Source organism: Enoplosus armatus, chromosome 4 (genome assembly GCF_043641665.1).
Source record: "Enoplosus armatus isolate fEnoArm2 chromosome 4, fEnoArm2.hap1, whole genome shotgun sequence".
In the NCBI taxonomy this organism is placed as follows: domain Eukaryota; kingdom Metazoa; phylum Chordata; class Actinopteri; order Centrarchiformes; family Enoplosidae; genus Enoplosus; species Enoplosus armatus.
In genome coordinates this window covers 2,390,321-2,409,780 of record NC_092183.1, presented here as the reverse complement: position 1 = coordinate 2,409,780, position 19,460 = coordinate 2,390,321, and the positions used below count along the sequence as shown (strand labels likewise).

Below are 19,460 nucleotides of genomic sequence, written 5' to 3'. Positions count from 1 at the left end.
TGTCAAACAGTAAGCGAAAATCACAAAATGGAGATTGAATCCTTATCGGCAACAAATACTAGTTTAATCTCAATGAGACGCGCCGCCACGGTGTCTGGAAGGAGAGAGCAAGTGGTGGAAGTGAAGCTTTCACAGAAACACATCACAGCAATCTAAGATGTAATCACCGACTTGGGATACAGATTATTGCTTAAAAAAGAAAACTCTAAACAAATGATTGTATTCTTTAACAACCATGAAGACAAGTGCTCAGCGGGAGAAAGTCAAACCACTCAGCCTCCGTCTTCTGCTTGACAACAGAGCCGATCTATTAGCCGTCCAATGCTGGACGGATGATCAGAAAAAAACATCTAATTCCCTTCCATTTGTGCCGGGGAACAGAAGAGCCCGAGGGGTTTTCAGAGGCTCCAAGTGTTCTCCCTGAGACAGTAATTGAAAGCCAAGGGTCCTGCTTCCTATTCAGCCAAGCTCCAGCTCAGCTCAGGGCTCAGTAGAGAGAAAGTCCATCCATCAGAGGGTCATTATGGGCCTGATTAGTCTCCTGCTTTAGAGCTCAGTAATCCAACTTTCAGGGAACCCATTGTCCCCGACACAGCCTGGCATCCACAGCCACTGCTGCAGCCTGGACGGTGGCCTTGGAAGTACAAAGAGTGCCACTGAGAGTGCCACGCTCTGAAAACTAAGGACCCGGGTTTGTTACAATCCAGGCTTTTATTTTTGAACTTTGTGGAAGCAGTCAGGGTTCATGAAGTCTTCATTGAGGGGTTCTTTAAGCAGATTTAGGGTTTTACCGCCTTTGATCTTATTCCTATTTTCTTTTTTTCCTGGTTCTTTTCTTGCGCTGCCACTCCTCACAGTTCTGCGCTCTATGAGTTTGCAGCTTCCTCAGCAGGATGCCGTCACAACTTTGCACACTGCCGGCTCCACATGGCAGCGGGAGGTTTGAACTTCAGTGTGAACTGGAATATCCAGAAATTCTTTGAGGTAACGTCTGTAAACTGCGCACAACATGTTTGTCCCACAAAGCTGCTCTGTGATGCAAAATATGACAGAAAACACACGACAGTAGGTGGCGTTATAACTTTGAATGTGCCACTTCCTGTTTGAAATTGTCCAAATCCATTACCAGAATGTATTTTAATCTGCAATTATCTGCCTATTTTAACTGCGCACCTATCACACCAGTGAAATGAGGTCTTTCTTCTTCTGCGTCTTCTTCTTCTGCATCTTCTTCTTCGTCTGTCGTGCTGGGAGAAGACAATATCACTGCAGTAGCTGGTGCTCCTCTGCCTACACTTCCTCACTGATCTCTATTCTACGGTGATCTGCTTGTGTAGATCAAGCGAGAGGCAACAAGCGGACGCTGCTGGGACTCGTCCAAAAGCCTCTGACGTGAATCAAGGGCATTCTCTCAGCTTTCCATCATGCCGTCCATCCTGCTCTGTCTAACGCACGACAGAATGCAGCATCAGGACATTTTACAGTAAATGGATACTGGTATATGTCTGTGTGTGTGTGTGTGTGTGGGATGTTATTGATTTACAGAAGGGTAAAAAGCAGAGGAGTTGAGCCTGAAGCTCACCATCTGTATGCAGCCAGACAAACAGAGCTGCCCTCCAAAACCAAACCGTAGTGACTGTGAGTGAGCTGAAGAGAAAGGGACTGAAAAGTTTCTCTGCTGTCGGGACAAAAGTTCAACTGGCGCACAATGAGGCGGGATGTTGTTTAGGGTCATTTGAAGGTTTCTTTTTCAATTATATGAAATCTAAACCCAAGTTCACCCAAGTAAAGTTACTACTTCAGACAGGAAAACACATCTTTGGTGTATTTGTACACGTCAGACGCGAGACACACGAGTCGTGACAAGTAACAAGAATAAAGACTCGATAATTGACTTGGACTAAATACGGTGAGGCTTGACTTGAGGTTTGTTTTACTGCTTGGAAACTTGACTCTACTTGTGATTTGAAGGTTAAAAAAAACGCCAAAACCAAATAGTTTATGTATTTAATTTTAATCCTATAACTCAGAGTGACTGAATTAAGTAAAATCTACTGTAAGAGCAGAAAACAGAAAGTTTCTTTTCATCGCGCTCAGTATTTTGTGAGGACTCAGATAAGCTCAGATTAATATTTATGGCTTTTTATCTCTATATTATACCATGAAGCAGGAGGCACACTTTTATTATAATTTCTCTGAGCTTGTGTGCTACTACTACTAAAACAATACAACTTACAGTAACCCTTGCTTTCACAGAGATGACATTTTTAGAGGATTTGTTATTGGCAATACTTATTGGGCATCAAAATGTAATAAACATCATCAAAAAGCTTTAAACGAATGTATATTTTCATTCAGTTTTAATTGAATCTGGTGCAATTCTGATGCCACATAGAACTCACTCTACTTGCTGCTTTCAGGTGACAAATCTGAGCTGGGATAAAAATATAATAAATGTAAAAGTATATTCAGGTCAGTTTTGTGTGTGTGTGTGTGTCAACAGTAGATGTGTGGATCACAGGTATGTGGAGACAATGCAATCCTCCACAATGGGAGCACAAAAAGACTGTAGCCTGCAGGACGTTCATTCACGCACACACCCACAAATGTATTTCTATACTTGGCAGCTCACTGACACGACACATCCCCACAGTGCTTTGACAACCACATCTCGGACCCCCATTCTCACCCAAGCCTTAAACCTATTTCTAACCGCAGACACAAACAGTGCTAGTTAACCGAGTGAGCTGCCAAATTGTCTCATGCCAAACAGCCCCCCTGGTCTTCGGTCACGGTGGCCGGCCCTTGTTGCCAGATGACTGCGTCCTTGTCATTAAAACTTCACCAGAAGCGATGACAGAGGAGGGATAACGGCTGCCATTTTGAAAGCCTGACCTGCTCCTTCTGTAACGGTGGTTAAATATGCAGGGATCAGTCTGCGCCTCCAGCAAACTGTTCAGGGATGAAGACAACAGAGCACTCTGTGTGGAAACGTCAAGCAGGATCAGTGTGATGAATTCTTAAGTTGAGGCAATTAAAGGAGTTTAGAGGAACACTGCAGATGTCAAAAATGTTTAGGCAGCGTTACTTCAGCAAGCCGAGAATAGCGAGAATAAATCACGACCAACTCTGTGGAGCGAACTGAAAACTATAGGAATATTTTTTTGGATCGAATATCATCAATTTCTTACAACTTCTACACATGAACAATGCTTTTCAAAATCCATGTCAGCTGCGACCGAAATGCAGTTACTTTGAATCTCACCACTTCAGTCTCGTAAGTGTATTTACTGAATATCTTTCTTTTCCTGTAGATTCTGTGTACGGCATGGAGCAGATGTTATTTCACAGTACTCGTGATTTCTGTGTGGATTCGTCACTTATTGTAGTCTCACTTTTTTTTTTAACACATTCTTTGTGAACTTCTCCACAAAAATCAATTACTCTTTTTTTGTGTGACTGAGTTACAGTCTGAAAACTAGAGTTGGTGAAGAGACGCTGGAGCTTTGAGGTGCAACACACTGATTTGACTCAGTTGTGTAACATCCAGGGAAGAACGTCATCCAGTATTAATAGAGAATCAATGCAGGTCGTTAAATAAATATCAAACCTCAGCCCTGAACCATTAATCTCCCACCGTCCCCCTCTGTCCATCCTACCTTCTGATTGATGTGGACTTGGAGGAGAACATTCCTGTAGCTGTGGCCGTCGTTGACCTGCAGCACCACCCCGTCCTCCGTCCCCTCCGAGCCGTCGTGGATGTACTGGATCTGTTCCCGTGACAGCTCCTCGAGCTTGAATCGGCTGAGCGCCCGGTCGCCGTGGAGACGGGTCAGTCGGCCGTAGCGGGGCGGTTCGAGGACCATGACCAGGACATCGGCTGGGTTGTCGGGGTCGTCGACCTGCAGGACCGACTTGGTGATGGTTGCCAGGGCGCCTCGGCCCTCCACAGGTAAAGGAGCTAGAGTCTCGACCCGCGGAGGCTGTAATTATTAAAAGAAACAGGGAAGCGAGGCTGGGAGTGAGGACGTGCTTTCATTATAATCAGACAGATACAGACAAAGATTAGATTCAGACACACAGACAGATCCTTGCAACACCTTGTTTTTACGGTAAAAAGAAAAGTTTCAGTTCTGTGAAAACTTTGAGAGCACAGCAAGAAGACACAGCAATTTTCCCCAAAGACTCCCATATTGTCAGATGATGAATTTTCTCCCAGAGGGTCGGGGCGTGGGGGCCGTGGTGTCCTGCCGCTGAGGGAGATGAAGAAGATGAAGGTGAGGGAGAGGTTAAGCAGGGCGCCTCATTAAGCTGCACTCAGCCGAACCTGAAACCTCAAAGCTGCTGGAGAAAAGCTTCATCTCACTAACAAAGTCCTTTTAGGAGCACTGGTGAGAGCGGGAGGCGTCCTACTGCGAGCAAGGTTATGACTTTATCCAGATCTCACCTGCCTCTGTCTGGTTCGTACCTGTATGCTGTGTAAAAAGGATTGAGGATTACAAATGTGTGGCGATTTCTTTTGGCCGGCCCTCACGTCTTTGAGAAACTTTCTTGTATACACCTGTATGTATAGAGAATGCTTGAATATACACACTTAAATTCAAACAATGTGCCAAGTGTTTTTTTACAAAATGTAAAAGGCAGTGTTCCACAGTTTTTAGGACATTAAAATGAACAAAGCATTTCACACACTTATGCATACATGATCTTTTGAGCTTAGAGTTCATTAGAAGTAGTCAGTGAGAGAGTATCATGAGGATAGAGGTGTATCTGTGTCTCCTGTGTGGGTCTGTGTTTGGATATCTGACACAGAAAACAACAAAGAAAGACTGAAAGTAAAACTAGAGGAAGTTAATTTTGATTCGTCCAAAAGTTGTTAGCAGGGCAGCTTGGCACCGATGAGGTGCAGGTAGAGATGCATGGACTGTCCCCGCATAGACGCCACTCTGCCACGGCCCTAAATCAAACCAGTTGTCAGGCAGGGAGCTCGGAGCCGCCGGGCTCGGGTCCAATTCGTTGCCCAGGATGGCTGCTGGCTGAGCTCCAACTCTTTGCCATCACAGCAGCAGCTTAAGCAAAGGGGGGGCGAATGAAACAAGCTGGCGCCAGAGAGAAAAATGACTTGTGGAAAGTCATACACACACACACACACTCCCTCTGTGTGTGTTCAAGCCAACGCGACCTCTGGCTGAAACTGTTAGAGCTGAAACAAAGCTTGAAAACGCAGAGGGAGCATGTTGTTATTTGCAGCCCCTTTGCCCTTTGTGTTCTGTTGGGGGCCGTTTGGAGACGCATCTTTGGACGTCAGAGGAATTATCTCCAAGAGACAGGCGACTGGGCCCTCGGGCGCCCACCTAAATCCTGTGTCGTCACTTCTACAATTTGTAGGGGGTAAACAAAAGGTTTTGGATGTGTCGGTGGGGGCTGAAAGTAGGTGTGTGTGCTGATTTTAAGTCGTGCTAAGACATGCTAGCTCACTAAAGGCGAACAGCGAAATCTCCCCCCTGAGGCAGACGAAAACAAACACAAACACAGTCCCACTCAGGTAGGAGGGCTAACCTTTCATCCTCACCTTACGGGTGAGGGAGAGGTAAGGTTCATATTTGGGAGACAGCTGTCATCACCCATGGGGCCCCCTTGGGGCTCTGTAGCAACTTGAGGAAGATGGAAAAAACGTTTGCGTGCTGTTTCCTGTTTTTTTTTTTGTTTGCCTCTATTTTGTTTTGTTTTGTCCTACTGCGTTCGTGCAGGATGGTATTCAGAGGCACGACGGGCAGAGTGGAAGTGTTTCCCAAGTAGATTTCATCCCCCTGTCTGCCTGTGAGCCTCTTGGTTTGTAACAATGCCTTTATTTCTGCAGTTTTTGTGTCAAGCAGCCACAACACAGACTCTAGTACTCCTGTTAACCTGCGTCCATGGCGCGAGTATAGTCATCATGGTTTCATATGCTATTTTGTACCGTTCTTTACACTCCTATCTCTACTTACAGGCACCATTCTGAACTTCATCGACAAAAAAATCCAAGTAGAAGATGTCTCGGTAATGACTGACAGCTAAGGGCATTGCATAAAGTCCACGGCAAAGAGAGCTGGGTGCCGTCGATATCACCAGAGCAAAGTAAAAAGGCTCAGAAACGTAAAGATTGCCACTTCAAGATGAACACGTGGGCAACAAAAAGTCCTATATGCTTTGTGTGTGTGAGACCACCTCTGTAGAAATGCCATTAGCAGATACCTGACCCTTAGAAACTTTTTTTCAATAGAAGCGGCCAGTCCTGTCAGAGGGGCGAAAGGCTATCTGCAGCTCAGATCTTTCATTCCTGAGGCTATTACCATGTGAAGCGCCCGCTGGCTGGGGATCTGATGGCGATTTCAATCAACAATTTATTTTTTTTACAGAGAGGTTTGTATGAGCACAAATGGTATTTTTCTCCATTTGCACGCTACTTTACAGTCATCCTGTTCAACAGTGCCTTTTGCATTAGGGCCAATATACAGTGTAGTTTGCTGGCACCAGCTCTGGCTGCTACACACTGTATCGTATGTGCACACTCATATTAACTTAGACATACCAGAGTTTTTGAGTCTCCCTACATTCTGCAAACATGCAAGACTTGAAATACAAATGTACAAATGCCAAAAAGATCTATATTTTCAAAGAAAACGCAAGGTGAATTCACGGGACTCTTTCTTTGCAACACTAGTGCAAACAACAAGAAGACTGAGAGTTACATCAGTAACTGTGATGCTCTTTGATGTAGAGCGGAAGGAGCAATCACCTGCGTATTTCTCTTTGTGGCATGTTTGTGGCTGCGTTTTGTCTGGAGTGAAGAAGTTCAAAGATTGAAAAACAACATGATGAGTTAATGTTTGTTTTCAAAAATGTCTGTAAATTGAATGGCCTTTGAGATGATGGAGATGTAGCCCTGCACACAAAAGAACAACTCATACTGTAACTACAAGACAAAATAGGTTCCCAGTGCCTTCTGACCTGCCACCTTAATAATTAAGGTCTCGTTAAATTTAAACAACTTAAAGGACTTGGTTAAGAAATGAAACGGCTGGAAATCAACTGCTGTGGAGTTTCATTATAATAAAAACTAGCAGAAAACTGGTTCACAAAAATGGCTGACCAACTGTCAGTCAAAACACAGTACAGAGGTTGAGTTATGTGCAAAAATGACTGCTCCTTCCTTATCAGCTGCTTCTGCTAATATCGTGTGAGAAAGTTGAGCTAATCAAGTGATGGTGTAATTGAGCAGTCCCCCCAAACAGTGCAGCAGCTCCACTCAATCACCATCAGCAAGCAGCACTCTGAGCGTCTGCAACACTCATTTACTCGGGTTAGACTCAAATTAAAGAAAGCAGTCACGTATGCTAATAAACAACTATAGAGAGCTTGAAAATATAACTGTTTGGCAGCTAAACACTGACAAGGATATGTCACCTCAGCTGTTTAAATTCCTCTTATTTTAGAAGCAGGTTTGTTTCCTCGCCTGCATGAACTATATTCATTTTATTTAACTGTTTATTCCAGTTTTCATCATCTATATCTATCATTTAGACTAATGCACTACACCAAAGCTCATTTTTAAAACAAGACATTTTACTTCAAAGTCCGTCTGCTCAGTGACAGATGATTTTGTTTTTTCTGATATAAAAGACAATGTCCAGTCAGGTAATTACATCATTATTTAAATTGCAGTTTTGTTCTTCTTTATCAACCGTCTGTCCCTTTGTCTCTTTAGCTATGCAGCCTCTCTGTTTATTTACACACACACACACACAGCTGTCACACTAACCCATCAACATGTCTCAGAGAGAGAGAGCCTTTAATCCCTCGTTCCTCATTATTTTTCATATTTGTGCCAAACTCAGAGGTCAGCTAGACACCAATCACGGCCCGCTGCCAGACTGACATCGGCCAATCACAGCCCAGGCATCACTCCGTGGGGAACGTGCCATCGGATTTATCAGATTAACTTCGGCTGCGTATCTCACATTTCTATGTTTTTTAATGTTTTTATTAAAATATGTCTCCGTACTTCATGTTGTTGACTGGCTGAATAATATATATGTATATACATGGCTACTGGGTAACATGGTGGCCATATAGGAGGTTCTGAGCTGACTGTGTTTCCGTGTTGTTATAAAGAATAAATAGATGTTTTGTTATCCTGTATTGAAGAGAACTGATTGTTTAGCCTCTGACACGTATCTAGCTACAGATGCCGTCTTGTCCTCCGGTTGTTTTGTGCTCTACTAACTTATTTTACAAGAAGATGATGTGGCTATTTTCCCACAGTCCTTTCACGACTGTCAAAAACTAAAAATGACTTGAAGTCACAATATGACAACAAGACTTCTCTATAAGCCAAGAAAGATGTTGGAGCTCGTATGACAGTCAAAAGGGCCACAGGCAGATAGTCATTTAGACATCCTAGTAAAATGGAGTAAATGATTGGTGTCCTTCTTCTACGCGTCTTGTCTTGACTGTTCATGTGTGCAGCAGCAGATCATCTCAAACTGCAGAGAGGCTGCTGTTTACGTCTCTCCAAACTTTCTCCACAAGGACACGAGTATCGACTTGGCATTTTAACCTCACACACCAAGACAGTTTGCTGTTTCACAGTAAACTAAATTTGGAAACAAATGTGCCGTGGCACACTATTCTTCTCTATTACCTGTAATGTTACTGAATTGACCTGCACCGCGGAAACAGACATCTTTATTAGATATCTATATTCATAGCGGCGTTTCTGCTGGGAAAATACACTTATGATGCAATGATTTCCTTTTTTTTGAAAAGTGTATGTCAATGTCATTAAAAGTACGGGATTAAATAAAGGAGAGCTGAAGAAAGTGTCTGCTATTATACATTACCTGCATTGATACGGCTTGAACTGGAATCGTTTCTGGTTGAGAAAGCAGCTGGGGGTCAGCCACCTGCAGGGTGAACTCACCGGTCCTACAGAAAGAAAGAATAAGGGGCAAGTTTGAATGAACATGACCTAGAAACTTGTGGGAAAATGAGTCCTGTGAGGCTAACCTAGTGCGGAGTCATTAAGACCTAATCACCTCAGTGACATCTAGGGAAGTGGAGGACAGTAACCTCACACACATGCACATAGACACACTAGGCCACCTGCTCACACACACTCATCATCACCAATCCTCTCACCGTGCCGTCTCAGCGTCATCAAAGACAAGGCTAATTACCCACAACTCCCTGGGGCCGGGTCTGGGAAATAGCGGCTGAGGACCAAATGACTGAGCAGGTTGTTGGTTTAGTGATGACTGAAAGGGAATTATGGCTACAAGCTGAACCATATCAAGTGTTTTATAATAGTACTACAGTAGTATTTTTGTTTATCTTAATAAACTGGAATCATTTCTGTAGTCAAATGAGACAAAGCTAAAGCTAATCCTCAAAGTTATCATTACATCTCCCATAAATCTTGTTGCTTTCTGTTCATTCAATATCAACATTTCACACAAATGCAGAGAGTACAGTCGTGTTTGTGTAGCGTGGAGGAAGACATTCAACTTCAACACATGCCTCTCAGAGCTCCAATAAATGTTGACTTTTTGTAAACATCAAACTATGATGATGATCTTTTCCTCAACCTTTATTAAAGGGTCAATTATCTGACCTTATAAATACCACAATATACTGTATAGAGCCATGTGCAGATAGATGGATAGATGTAGGAATAATAAATAATAAATAACCACCACTGAAAATAATCCAGGGCTTTTTAAAGTTGTCCGGTATCGACATGCAGTTTGGTGGATGGGTTGTGAAAACAGCACCCAGCAGTTCTTACTCTTCTGTGCTGTAAAGAAATCAGCTAAAAGTCCAGTATTTTTAGCTGTTCTTACAGCTATGATGCAAATTCCAAAATACTACCATGCTTTAATGTTAAAATGTTTGTTGTATCTGATTAACAGAGGCATGTTGAGTGAGCATGCACACTGGTTTATATACATACGGATGAGATATCAGTGCAATACATATATATATATATATATATAGACATGCATAAACATTGTTATTGTATATATTTTTTTACTTTTATTTTCACTTAAATATTGTAAATGTGTATATTTTTATCTTTATTTTTTATTTTCTATTTCTTATTTTCATATTTTGTACATACTTTAGCTCTAAATTTATGCTACTTTCTACTCTTGAATGGGAGCACCGGTATTGTACAATCCCCCCCCCCGGGAATGAATTAAGTATTTCTGATTCTGATTCTGATTCTGATATAAAGCTATAATGGATGTGAAGACCTGTGGGAGATTTTGGAGCAGCTTGTTCGACACCACCATCATCATCACCATCATCATCAAAACACCAAAAGAGGTCATATCTTCAGCTCAACCTTGTTAACACACTTAATGTTGTTGTTTCTTTTCATTTGTCACCCGTCTGTATATCTACTCTCTGCTGTAGCCACAGTCTCCTGTACAGCTGGAATGTTTTATGACCGTTTGCTGTCTGAACACTTCGCCTGTTTACTGCAACTGTTCCTCTCTGAAGTTCATCTTCCACATAACACAGTCTTACAGCGCCTTTCAACAACGATAAAACTCTTTCTGAATTACAATTTCTGGCAGTAAAAGTGAGGATTTGTCACAGCTTTACAACATTTGTTAGGGTTAGAATAATTGTGGCCCATTAAAGATGTATTGTGCCGCTTATTAAAGTAACATAAGGAGTATACTGTATTTCTAGGGAAGAAACTGCCATAGTACTACTAAATCTCATTTTATGCGCGGGTTATAAATGTGACGGGTGTATTTGTTGGATTCATTAGATGAGAGATGGATTCTTTTTAATGCAGCCTTGAGAAAAAAGTGGCTTTCGTAAGACGCTTGAGATGTAAAATTCAGTTTGTGTCTCTGTCTTGACACCTGACATGTTCTGTTGAGACAGTAAAGAATGAAAATACCTTCTTTGGAAAAATGAATGTAGTTCCTCATTGACAGCCCACCACAGAGCTGAGTATAGGATTTTATTTGCTCAACAGCATGTTTTTCTCTGGACTGTGCGAGTCTTAAGGGAATCAAACCCGAGAGCGTTTGTTTGTGGCCTTTATCCCCCACTCCAAATAATTTGAAAAAGATGGCTATAACATGCAGATTTATTCCTATTAAATCTTTGCCTTTTTCTGTCGCCATTAATCTAATGGCTCAAAACTGGGCGGCGGACCATATTTTGCTAATTCACTGGCATGCTGCCATTTTAGGCCAGCTGAGTCAGGATTGACTAATGTGTTAAATATGTCGATTCCGATTGGCTGAACAGACACTGGGCTTGAACCCAAAATGCCACAGAGTTGTGGCAGGAAAAAGGCCACAGCAGAACAGCTGTAGAGAGGAAAACAGTGAAGAGGCTGCATGTATTCCTTCTATACATGTTCGCAGGCTCTTTGATGCCTGACACTGACATTCACACGCTGTCAGACACAGCAAAAAATGCATAACAAATTCATATGCAAATTTGACTACATTAACTAAGACGTGTAAACGTAATGCAGCTCCGATCCACATGTAGGTTAATGGAAATGAACTTTCTAACCAGGGAGCTGCATAAATCAAACAGACGGCGGGCAGCTCGGACGATAACAAGAGACGCTCAAACTGAAATGTCAGGATACTCAAGGACGGAGGAGGGAGGAGAGGTGTTTAATGTCAACTTTAAAACAAGTGATATTTTAAAAGAGACATGACTTGTGTTTAAACTGACACATTGGCAACAAAAGGAAGAAATTCATACGAACACCAGATGCATTGAAAGTGTTAAATTGGTGGGTGTAAATTGGACAGCCCGGGAAGATCTAGGCTTGCATTGCTTTACACTGTTAAACAGACAGCTGACTAATTAAAGTGTGAATAAATGTGTGCAGAAACATAACAAAAAGAGTTGCCTCCACACAGGAAACGAGGGCTCACTGAGTGGTATGAAAATGTCACCAGATCTCAGTCAAACTGCACACCTACAGGGCGATAACGATGTGTTATACCTCCTTCACACGTCAGACGTGAAGCAGGTCTACTGAAGCATGTTCCACCAGCGTTACACGAGACAGCTCTCACAAGTCAATCGTTTCAGCTTCTCGCCCCTCCCTGTGTCCATGAACGCACCCTTCCTCTCTCGCTTGCCCACAACTTTCCGTTTGTTTGTTATCTCTCTCTCTTTTATGGGATTTGCTCGACTCTCTATCGTCTGTTCTGGTGTTGAACTGGCAAACTGGGATTTTCCCGAGAGCACACTGAGTATGAGTGACTTGGTATCTCGGTGACTTGTCATGCGCCACAGTGGAGGAGCTTTATTTGGTGAAGGCACCAATACAAACCTCTCTGAAATGGCACAAACCCTTTCATTTATGTTTCGCTCGTTTTCTACTTTTGTTCTACATTTCTTCAACATGATGTGGTACAGACTGTCTGGGTTAAATTCTATTCTATTCTATTCTATTCTATCTACGCCTGGGCCGGCTGTGCCCCATGCGCTTCTGACTTTATTCCCAAATGATTTGTGGATCGTTACCACGATCACGTCTATGTAGCAACAGGCAGCTCAAGCAGGCTATTTTGTTCCCAGATCGACAGCACACATGTTTACATGTGAAACGGTTAAATCCGATTTCAACTTTAAAAAGACGAATCAGATATAAAACTGTGAAAAATACAATGTGCAAATAAAATCACACACTATTACGCACAGAAAGCATGATGACCACAGGATCGTCAACATGTCCAACAACATTAAGCTTCGTCGGAGGAAAAGTATTTTCTCTTGCTGTGTTTGTTGTTATGCACCAAAATACCAAAGTAAATTCTTTGTATGTGAAAACCTAGTTGGCTATAAACCAAACAGATTCTGATTCTGATGCTACATCAAAGACATCATTATTTTCCAGTTTATTTCCTGTGGGTGTACAAACAACAACTCTGAAAGGAAGCCCACACTCTTTGATTCTGAGGAACTGACACCAATAAGTGACATTTACCATTGAGGTAACTTTCACTGTAACTGCTGGAAATATCTGGATGTGTCACCAGGATGTCCAGTTACCATCATGGACCCAGAAACTCAACTCACCAACAGCTTGTGTTTCACAGTTTGTGAGCCACCTCGATGGATCTTTCTTCCTTAAAACATTATCTACCGCATCAGAGCCACTTACCTGGCTTTGTCTTTTCGGTGTCGGAACCGGACCCGGCCAGTTCTCAGCTCCGCCCAGGTGAAGGTGTCCTCCTTGGTCAGTTCTCGACCTGACTTCCCTCTGCCTCCCTTCTCTTCTCCCTCCTCCCCTCTGAACAGGACCAGCCGTCCATTACTCGGGCCCTGGCCGAGCCGGAAGATCAGCCGCTCGGGTGGACTGTCAGGGTCCTTCACCTGCAGCAGGGTGGGGGGCAGCGGAGCAAAACCGCCAAGGGGAACCAGCAGGGAACCATTGACCTGGAGGGCAGGGGCGTGGGTGTTCACTGAGAGGAGGAAGGAGCACAGAAAGAGAAAAGAAAAACTGAAATGAATGATCTCTGGTGCTATTCTCAAAGCTAAAGTGAACTTGAAAACCTGACTGTTGAGGTGACTCACACACAAAAAAGAACAAGTTTAATGATTCCTGTGGGGAGATAAGTCGGGTACAAACAGTCATGAAAGCAAAAAGGGGTCATGAAGTATTATAACGTAGGAACTTAAGAAGGAAAAGAAATACTGACAAGAACAACGCTGAAAACCGCAGATGTGGTTAAAATAAAACATGTTAGTGTATTAAGAGAAGACACATTGACTTAAAGCTGTAACACTGAGAAAACATGCAGCCTATAATCATTCTAATGAACATATTTTAAAGCCTTAAATGAATCTACACACAGACTGTGAGTGGGTGTGTGTGTGTGTGTGTGTGTGTGTGTGTGTGTGTGTGTGTGTGCGTGTGTGTGTGTGTGTGTGGCTGGTGAAATACGAGCACGACACCTCGGTCGTGGCGTGGCATTTCAGAAGTTGGCTTTAATTGGAGCGGACTTTTGTTAGGGAACTTTTTAAAGATCAGCTCTTTTGTAATCTCATTATATCTCCTCTAATGATGCCAATAGGCACTCTAAAATATCAAACTTTCGGCCAAGTAATTAAACTCACAAATGAGAATAAGTCCATAATTTAAAGCACTAGTTCCTCAACTTTTTTTCTTGGTTGGCAAAAATGAAAAAAAAAAAACAAAAAAAAAAAACAAACCAATTTCTTTCTGGGCTATTTCACTTGATTAACTCCTGGATTAGTCGAAGCCTAGAGGCTGAAAAATGTTCATTACTTCACGAGAAGAAAGCATTCATCACAAGCGGCCCATGATAATATATTTCTCTGGTAGAATTATGCTTTGTCAAATTTCATAAATCATCTCTCAACCACAGTCTGCTCCTGGAGGCCTCGGCCCGCCCTGCCTGCAGGTTGACAGCCACTGTTTGAACAGAAAAGCCCAAAAATGAAAGTACAAGACTCCTCTAATGACCTGACTCTGCAGACAATGCTCTTTTCAGTGTTATTCAGAGGAACCAATTAATATATTACTGCTAAGAAATGTTAGCAGGTTGTTCTTCCAAACTCCTGACTGTTGAGAAGAAGCAGCACCTGACGCTTGTTGAAAGAGGGAACACTCTGTCACTGTCGTGGCCTTCATGTAAGTCTTTTATCATTGTCTTCAGCTCTGAGTCTGATGTCTGTTTTTAATGTGCACTTATGATATTTTTCATTTTAACAATGAATCAAAGACCTTTGTGTAATGTGAAAGGGGTCACTTGTAGTAACGCACACACAGAGAATTATCACGAACTCTGCAGGTCTCAGTTTGCAGAGACAAAAAGGAAACTCACATTCATCAGCTGGCCAGAAACACAACGCTAAATGAATGCTAATGTTGCTCTGTGTCGGCTGAACGTCTAAGTAGGCTAATGTTGTTAAAAAATATTCCAGTCTCTGCGTTTGCCAGCTTGTTGTGGAGTGCTAGGACCTTTATTAGCCTTTATTGGTAGCCAGATAATTAACACAACATTAGAAAAATCTAATAAAGGTTGTTGCCATTAACAGCATGAAATGTAATCAATGACTCCTCCATGCGTTCCTCCCGATCCTTTAAGTTTTCCATCAGTATTTCCTAATTCCAGCACTCCCTTCTAAAAAGTTGTAAATGGCTTTCACACTTGAGAGACCTATTAGGCTAAATGTGCTTCTAATAAATAAATAATAAAAACTCCGTCATCCCAGTCAGAATGAATATTTGTACTTGTTGGTTCCATTGTTGGCGCTGTGTGGTGACCTTTTCAACATACATCGTGAATTAGCAACGATTCTTTACTTGTTGAATTAGACGGTGAGGACAGCATCCACATTTTACTGTATGGGCTGCAGCTTTAAGTGGACATAAACATTTAACGACTTGGCTCAATCACACAGCATCAGGCAGCTTCACCACTGTATGCCTTGGTTAACCAGCCTGCTGCCTAGCAACCAGCCATGTTTTTATGTGACGTCTCGAGGTCATTTGCATTATTTATGTGGCTTTCTTGATACCATTTGCATATAATAAAAATGCCCTCACCGTTGCAGTGTTTGGATCTTCAGTCAGATAAGACAGACTCTAAGGTGCGTACTAACATTTACTTCATGCTTCATGCAACTTCACACGCTTCATCATGCACAGTGCAGAATGTGTCCATTAGAACATGCACTTCAGAAAAACAAATGTCTAAAACAAGTTTTGTTTGGCTTTAACAGAACTTTTACTAAAAACATGCCTACTGCATGTGAGCTGTCGCTGGCTCAGACCGGTAACACAACAAGATAAAGAGCTTGAAGCTGAGTGGAGACATCTGATGAGGAGTATTACATATAAATAACATAATGCTGAATACTGGAGTGATGTGAAAGGCTGTGCCTGGAGGTTGGACGACTGACGGTGTTCAGAGACTCTATTAGATGTGTTAGCTCCTCAAGTGCAATACTCTATCGACCCTCTATTGGTGACTGTGGTCATTTCGTGGCTGTGGGACAATGACCACTTTTCACTTTAAACGTAAAACCGACAGTCATCGTTTCATTACCGTGGCAGGTCCTGGTCTTCTGGTCGGCGTAGTATCCATGTCCACAGTCGGGTGTGCAGTATCCTTCCATGAGGTAGGTTTGGTCACGACAAGCTCTGCAGCGTCCGACCCCGTCGCACAGCGCACAGTCGGATGAGCAAGCTAAACAGGATGTAGATCAGTCCGGATTGTGAAATGTTGTGTACACCTTTTCATTAATTAGTTTTCTTTGTGCTGTTTGGATTCTTTTCTGCTGTTACTTTGCTAAACCACACAAAGGGTTTTTCTTTCAGACTCACACTTCTACTTCTAGAAATGATTAAATTCTTAACGTGTTGGACACAATGTTTCTGTAAACTTAATTACCTCAAAAGACACTTTAAGGCCTCCATGCTTTAATTTTAACTTTATGTTTATTATAAATATACTGACCCCTTTTGAAAGCATGTCTTAGACTCTTTAAATAGTAAAAAAAAAATAGATTGATTATTATTATTATTATTATATAGGATTATATTCAACAAACTCTTACGTTTGCAGACTTGGGAGGAGGCGTCCAGGAAGTAGTTTCTGCCACATTGCAGCACACACTGACCCTGCAGGGTGGCGTATGGAGGCTGGCATTGCTGGCACTGTCCCGGACCCCGACACTCCACACAGTGATCGTCACAGTCTGGTGGACACACACACACACACACACACACACACACACACACACACACACACACACACACACTGACAGCATTAAACACGACGATAAAACCAAAGTGACATCCAAGTGACAAGACGCTGTGGCTTCAAAGGGAAGGACTCAGACACAGAAATGTGCTTTTTGAAATATTTTCTTTCTAACAGGACTCAAGATGCACGTTTACCTCATTCCTGGTTTTCTGTGGATTATGTTTAGATTTTAACGGTGAAGATTTGGCTCTAAGGAGAATATTTTGCATGTGTTAAATATATCACTCTTGCATTACCATGGTTCTCTTATTATGTGGCAGTTCACGAAGGACTTTAAGGTTCCTCACATGAAGAATTTGACCTTAACGGTGAAAAGACTGTGACAACGATACGTTAAAGACTCATGGAAACACCATCGGAGTCTCTCAAGGACCTGTATGTATCCTCCTTTTGTGAGATGTGTGTCAGCTTATCTGCTTTTTGATGGACTGACCGAGGCATTTGTCTCCATCCTGGTAGGAGCCGGGGGAGCACCCCTGGGTGCACACTCCATCCTGCAGCACGTATCCCTCCATGCACAGCAGGCAGTCTGTCCGCAGAGGGCCTTTACAGGCGTTACAGCTCCAGTCGCACTCTGGAAACAGGATGGAGGGCAGCAGAGGAGGAGGAGGAGGTGTGTGTGCGTATGTAGGGACATTGGGATTAGAAATGAGGGGATTTTGACGGCGAGAGCAAAAGGTGAGAGCAGAACAGAGGAGAGGGAGGGGGAGAGAGAGATTAACAAACTCTTTTTCAGCAGGGGATTGAGTTTAAACTCATTCTCTTATCACCTGCACATCTGTTGTGTTTGTGCTGCGCTCCATTAATATTGACAAGAAATGAAAATAAAAAATTAAATATAATTAGGACACAGATTTCACAAGTTTTTAAACCAGGGGGCAATTATATTTCACAGAATATACAGTTCTAATGCAAGATGTATAATTATAACACTGACAAGTCTACAGCCACACCAGCGGCTCTGGGGGACTGTAAGGCTCATTTTAAAGAAAACCAAATTATACGCTGGATAAAAGACGAGGTCCAAAGTTTGTTATTGATCTTTAGAAGTCATGGTGAAGTAAATGAAAAAGTTGGCCCCACAGGATTTGCCACAGTAAATGTATTTGGTAATTTATATAAAAAGGGTTTAACATGTTAGATTAAAGTGTGCTTTATAAAGCAGTAGAAAACGGGGCTTTCACAGGGTCTGTCTGAGGATCCAAAGGGAGCCAAGAGGTAAATTAGGGGTTCCTCACTAGAGAAAGATCCCAGATAAACCGAGATTCTCTCAGGGAACTCTGAAAGTTCCCCTGTTGCTGCGAACGGGAAACTCCCAGGGTTTCCTCAAAGCCCTTCTAGTTTTCAGAGAGCAGCAAGCAGTGCTGCTTTCTGAAGCTCTGGGTTCATCCGAGGTTCAGTGGATTATCCAGGTAGCGGCGGCGGCTAGCTGGAGGGATAAACACAGCGTCATGGCTAAAACCACCTGTCGAGGTGGGACGCCCTGCTAGCTGCCTAACAAACTGTGTGTGTAGCCACTAGCAGTTAGCTTAGCTGCTAATCCCGTGACAGACATGAGCAGTGGTGTTTCTACCTCAGGGGCCGGATCCTTTGGGCTGCTGATACCTGGAAAAATCTCATTACATTGAACCAAATCGCTGATAAAGGGAAGTCTACAAGGTGACGTTCGCGGGAAGTAAGCTTTCCATGAAATGGCTCTCTGTGAATTAAAGTCGATATCTGTGCTAAGCCAGCGTGACAACACAGTTGGGCTGTTCACATTCTGAACCTAAATCCCATTTAGTCATTATTCTTTGAGATAAAGGAGAATAGAGGCAAAATACACATTTTCACACATCTTATTTGTGAATAGCCACTAAAACGAAGTCAGATTCGGTCTGACAGGATGTGGTCTGGGCTATTTAGTGGGTAATTAAATATATGAACAGAGCTATTGCATGCAGAATGAAAAAAGGACAAGTTATTCAGTCTGGACATGGACCCTCTGAGGCTCATTCATCAACTTCTCTGCACACTGGAAGGTGTAACACTGGTTTAAAACGCACACACAATGTTTAGGATTTGCATATCTGGTCCCACAGTTTATTACTTGATCAATGGACCTTATAAACTCAATGTAGCACACTGCACTACATGCAACATGGATGGAGAGTAATTTATGAATATCATAAAGGGCGCACTACATATCCTCACTATTAATCCAGTGATTCCCCTCACCCTCCCTGTACCACTGCAGAGTGTGTTGGGTTGTCATAGCGGCGTACCTCTGCAGGTCCGGGTCGTGGTGTTGATGTAGTACTGATGGGCGCAGCTGTCGTATTGGCATTCCCCGAACAGCAGCACCTTGGCCGGGTCGCGGCAGGACGTACAAACCTCGGCCATGTCGCACGTCAGGCACTGGCTGTCACAAGCTGCAGAAAAGCAAAAGGTCCACATGGAGGTGTGGTTAGATGAACGGTCAGAGGGGAAGGGATCAGTGAGAGGACGTAATAACACCAAATACTGGCTGAGTGTGGCTTTGTTGGAGCTAAATAACCGAGTGAACGTCTGTCGTCATGATTTCTGAGACTTTTGCCTCATTACAACAACATTTGTTGGGTTTTGGTGCATTTGGTAGAAAGTCAGGCG

The 19,460-nt window shown here is 42.8% G+C and overlaps 1 protein-coding gene across 1 annotated transcript in view; it reads right to left on the bottom strand.

Annotated features, from left to right (window-relative positions):
• Window positions 1-19,460, bottom strand: part of fras1 (Fraser extracellular matrix complex subunit 1) — a 198,159-nt gene that overhangs the window by 55,071 nt on the left and 123,628 nt on the right. The window contains exons 22-28 of the mRNA XM_070904152.1: window positions 19,097-19,243; window positions 17,266-17,406; window positions 16,624-16,764; window positions 16,113-16,253; window positions 13,199-13,499; window positions 8,883-8,967; window positions 3,660-3,983 (exon numbers count right to left, since the gene is read on the bottom strand). Coding sequence (XP_070760253.1) covers window positions 3,660-3,983; window positions 8,883-8,967; window positions 13,199-13,499; window positions 16,113-16,253; window positions 16,624-16,764; window positions 17,266-17,406; window positions 19,097-19,243 — 1,280 coding nt within the window. The remainder of the gene's footprint in view (window positions 1-3,659; window positions 3,984-8,882; window positions 8,968-13,198; window positions 13,500-16,112; window positions 16,254-16,623; window positions 16,765-17,265; window positions 17,407-19,096; window positions 19,244-19,460) is intronic.